The sequence below is a fragment of the Austrofundulus limnaeus genome, unplaced genomic scaffold (genome assembly GCF_001266775.1).
Source record: "Austrofundulus limnaeus strain Quisiro unplaced genomic scaffold, Austrofundulus_limnaeus-1.0 Scaffold998, whole genome shotgun sequence".
Lineage (NCBI taxonomy): Eukaryota > Metazoa > Chordata > Actinopteri > Cyprinodontiformes > Rivulidae > Austrofundulus > Austrofundulus limnaeus.
The window spans coordinates 14994-17442 of record NW_013953400.1 but is presented as its reverse complement, the minus strand read 5'-3'; the positions used below and the strand labels follow the sequence as shown (position 1 = coordinate 17442).

Here is a 2449-nt window from a genome sequence, read left to right as displayed (position 1 = left end):
TTTTTACCAAAGTCATTTTCTGTTCAGGTATTTTTACTTTTACTCTGTTATTTTTTTAAGTACTTTACAGACCTCTGCTTATTTTAAAGTATATATTATGTGTTTTTGTGTGTAATTGTTTGTTTTATTGTTAAATCTTGTTGTCAAAGTTTGTTTTATTAAACTTTGTGTTTTGTTGTCAGTTTTAGCCTGAGCACTCCTGAAAATTAGACTCTTTTTATTCTCAACAAGTTTTATCTTCATGGTAAAATAAAAAATAATAAAATATTAATAAAAATAATACAAAAATAGAAGTTAAATACTAGCCAATTAGTTTTTTCCCCGCACAGGTATGTCTTCTTTAAACGGCTTTCAAAACAATAAAATCAGTCTTTGTTTTAGCTAGCTGTTAGCTTAGCCTCTTTTCCCCCAAACTGTGTGATCTACAGTTGATGTCAGCTGATTATTAATTATTGATAACTGAGCAAACTATCCTTTTAACTTGTATTAGTTAGAAAACAATCATTAGTTTATTCATAACTTTCTGGCAGGTTCGCCTCTATAAACCCTGTTTATGGAGCAAGGTTTAAATTTATAGTTTCAAATAAAACACATTATCTCAAGAATTAGAATGTGTCTCTGCACCAGTCAGCTCCAGATCATCATATTAATAATAACAATAATAATAACAATAACAATAACAATAATAATAACAATAACAATAATAATAATAATAATCAAGTTTAACAGAAGAAACTTGATGTGTTGGACGATGTGACGCTCATATTTCCAGCAGTTTCCATCCTTCCTGTTTCTCACCTTGTTGAGTTTGAAGGGCGTGTCCCGGGTGGCGCTCACATCAAACTGTTTGTTCCAGTTGCCTTTGAAGTAGATGGCGTTGACCAGCACCAGCTTGGTCATGCCGTCCACCGCACCCTTACCCAGAATATCTTTAATTTTATCTAAAAAAAAAAACAAAAAACAAATCAATCTGTAACAAGTGGCTGAGTGTCAGCTGTGGCGGCCATCTTGAATCTAGTTATAGAGGTTTTAATAAAACGAGCCCCACCTTGTGTCTGCTTCTCCACCCAGCTGTTGATGTGRACTCGGGCTGCTTCAGAGTTCTGAACGAAGTCCAACGCCTCCAGCTCTGCGTTGTAGTGCTTCCTGGTTTGTTGCAGGTAATCCTGAAACAAACAGAACAACTTGTTTTATTAAATCTTTGTGTTTCCTGAAGACAGATTCATCAGTATTTGCTGTTCTGATAACACTCCTGTTTGACTGCAGGTGAACACTGAGCAAACAGCCACACCTGAATCCCTGCACACACCTGTAAAAACTGGTAGGACTGCTCTCCGAACAGCCGGTTGGCCACACTCAGGGCGTACGGAGCGTCGGCCTTGTTCAGCTGGCTCAGCAGATGGGAGAAGTCAGCGTGGACATCCTGAGTGTGCTTAGTTTGCAGACTCTGAAAATTAAAAAACAACCATTATGCATTAATAAACATAAATCTAACTCATGTGAGCAGATGAAAATATGTTCTTAAAGTCATAAAGTCCCAAAAGAACCTTGAGTTTAAGCAAAAATAAGTGAAAATATGGTTAAAAAAAAGCAAACAGAAAACTTTAGGAGCCCTTCAACAAMAAAACCCATGACCCCAAGCCCCGCCTCCACCATGTTATTTACACACAACTGTTTATTAAAACCCAAAGCAACAACACACCAACCATCAAACCAAAAACGATGAGAGCAGAACATATTTTACATCTTCAGGCTCCAGTTTCTGTCCATAAAGCTGACATCCTGCCTGTTAACACCATCCTGTGTGATTAATCCTGTAGCTAACGTTGGTTTCCTGAGTTATCCTTTAGCTCTGCTGCTGTAGACTCAGACAGGAGGACACACTGAGCCCAGATCCTCACTCTCACTACTCTGTGTTTGAACCTATAATTATTACTGCCATTTCCTCCTCTACAGGGACCACTTCCTGTTTCTCTGCATCCATTTCCTCCTCTATAGGGACCACTTCCTGTTTCTCTGCATCCATTTCCTCCTCTATAGGGACCACTTCCTGTTTCTCTGCATCCATTTCCTGTCCTCTGTAATCCAGCCGGGTTGAGACAGATGTCTCCTGGTTCTGGAGGTTTCTTCCTGTTAAACAGGGGTCTTTCCTCTCCACTGTCACCAACATGTTGCTCAGGATGTGAGACCGAAGTGCAGATTTAACACAATCTGTCTGCTTTTTTACATAACTAACTTTTACTAACATGTATTTTATAATATACTGTGTGTGATTGTGTTGTAACTAAACTGATCTGATTTATTTTAGGTCTTAATCTGGATTAATAGATCAGATTTGGATTTATATGGCCCTGAGAAGACTTTTGTTTTGAAAAGGTGTTAAATAAAGTGAAGTGAAAGCAGCTGTAAAGAGATGAAATAATAACATCATTAAAGTGTTACATACAGT

At 37.7% G+C, this 2449-nt stretch overlaps 1 protein-coding gene across 1 annotated transcript in view; it reads right to left on the bottom strand.

Moving 5' to 3' along the window:
* LOC106533678 (leukocyte elastase inhibitor) overlaps positions 1 to 2449 on the bottom strand; it is a gene marked incomplete at its 5' end in the record, with an annotated part of 7186 nt that overhangs the window by 2065 nt on the left and 2672 nt on the right. Inside the window, 3 exon segments of the mRNA XM_014030101.1 lie at positions 799 to 941; positions 1049 to 1166; positions 1310 to 1447. Coding sequence (XP_013885555.1) covers positions 799 to 941; positions 1049 to 1166; positions 1310 to 1447 — 399 coding nt within the window.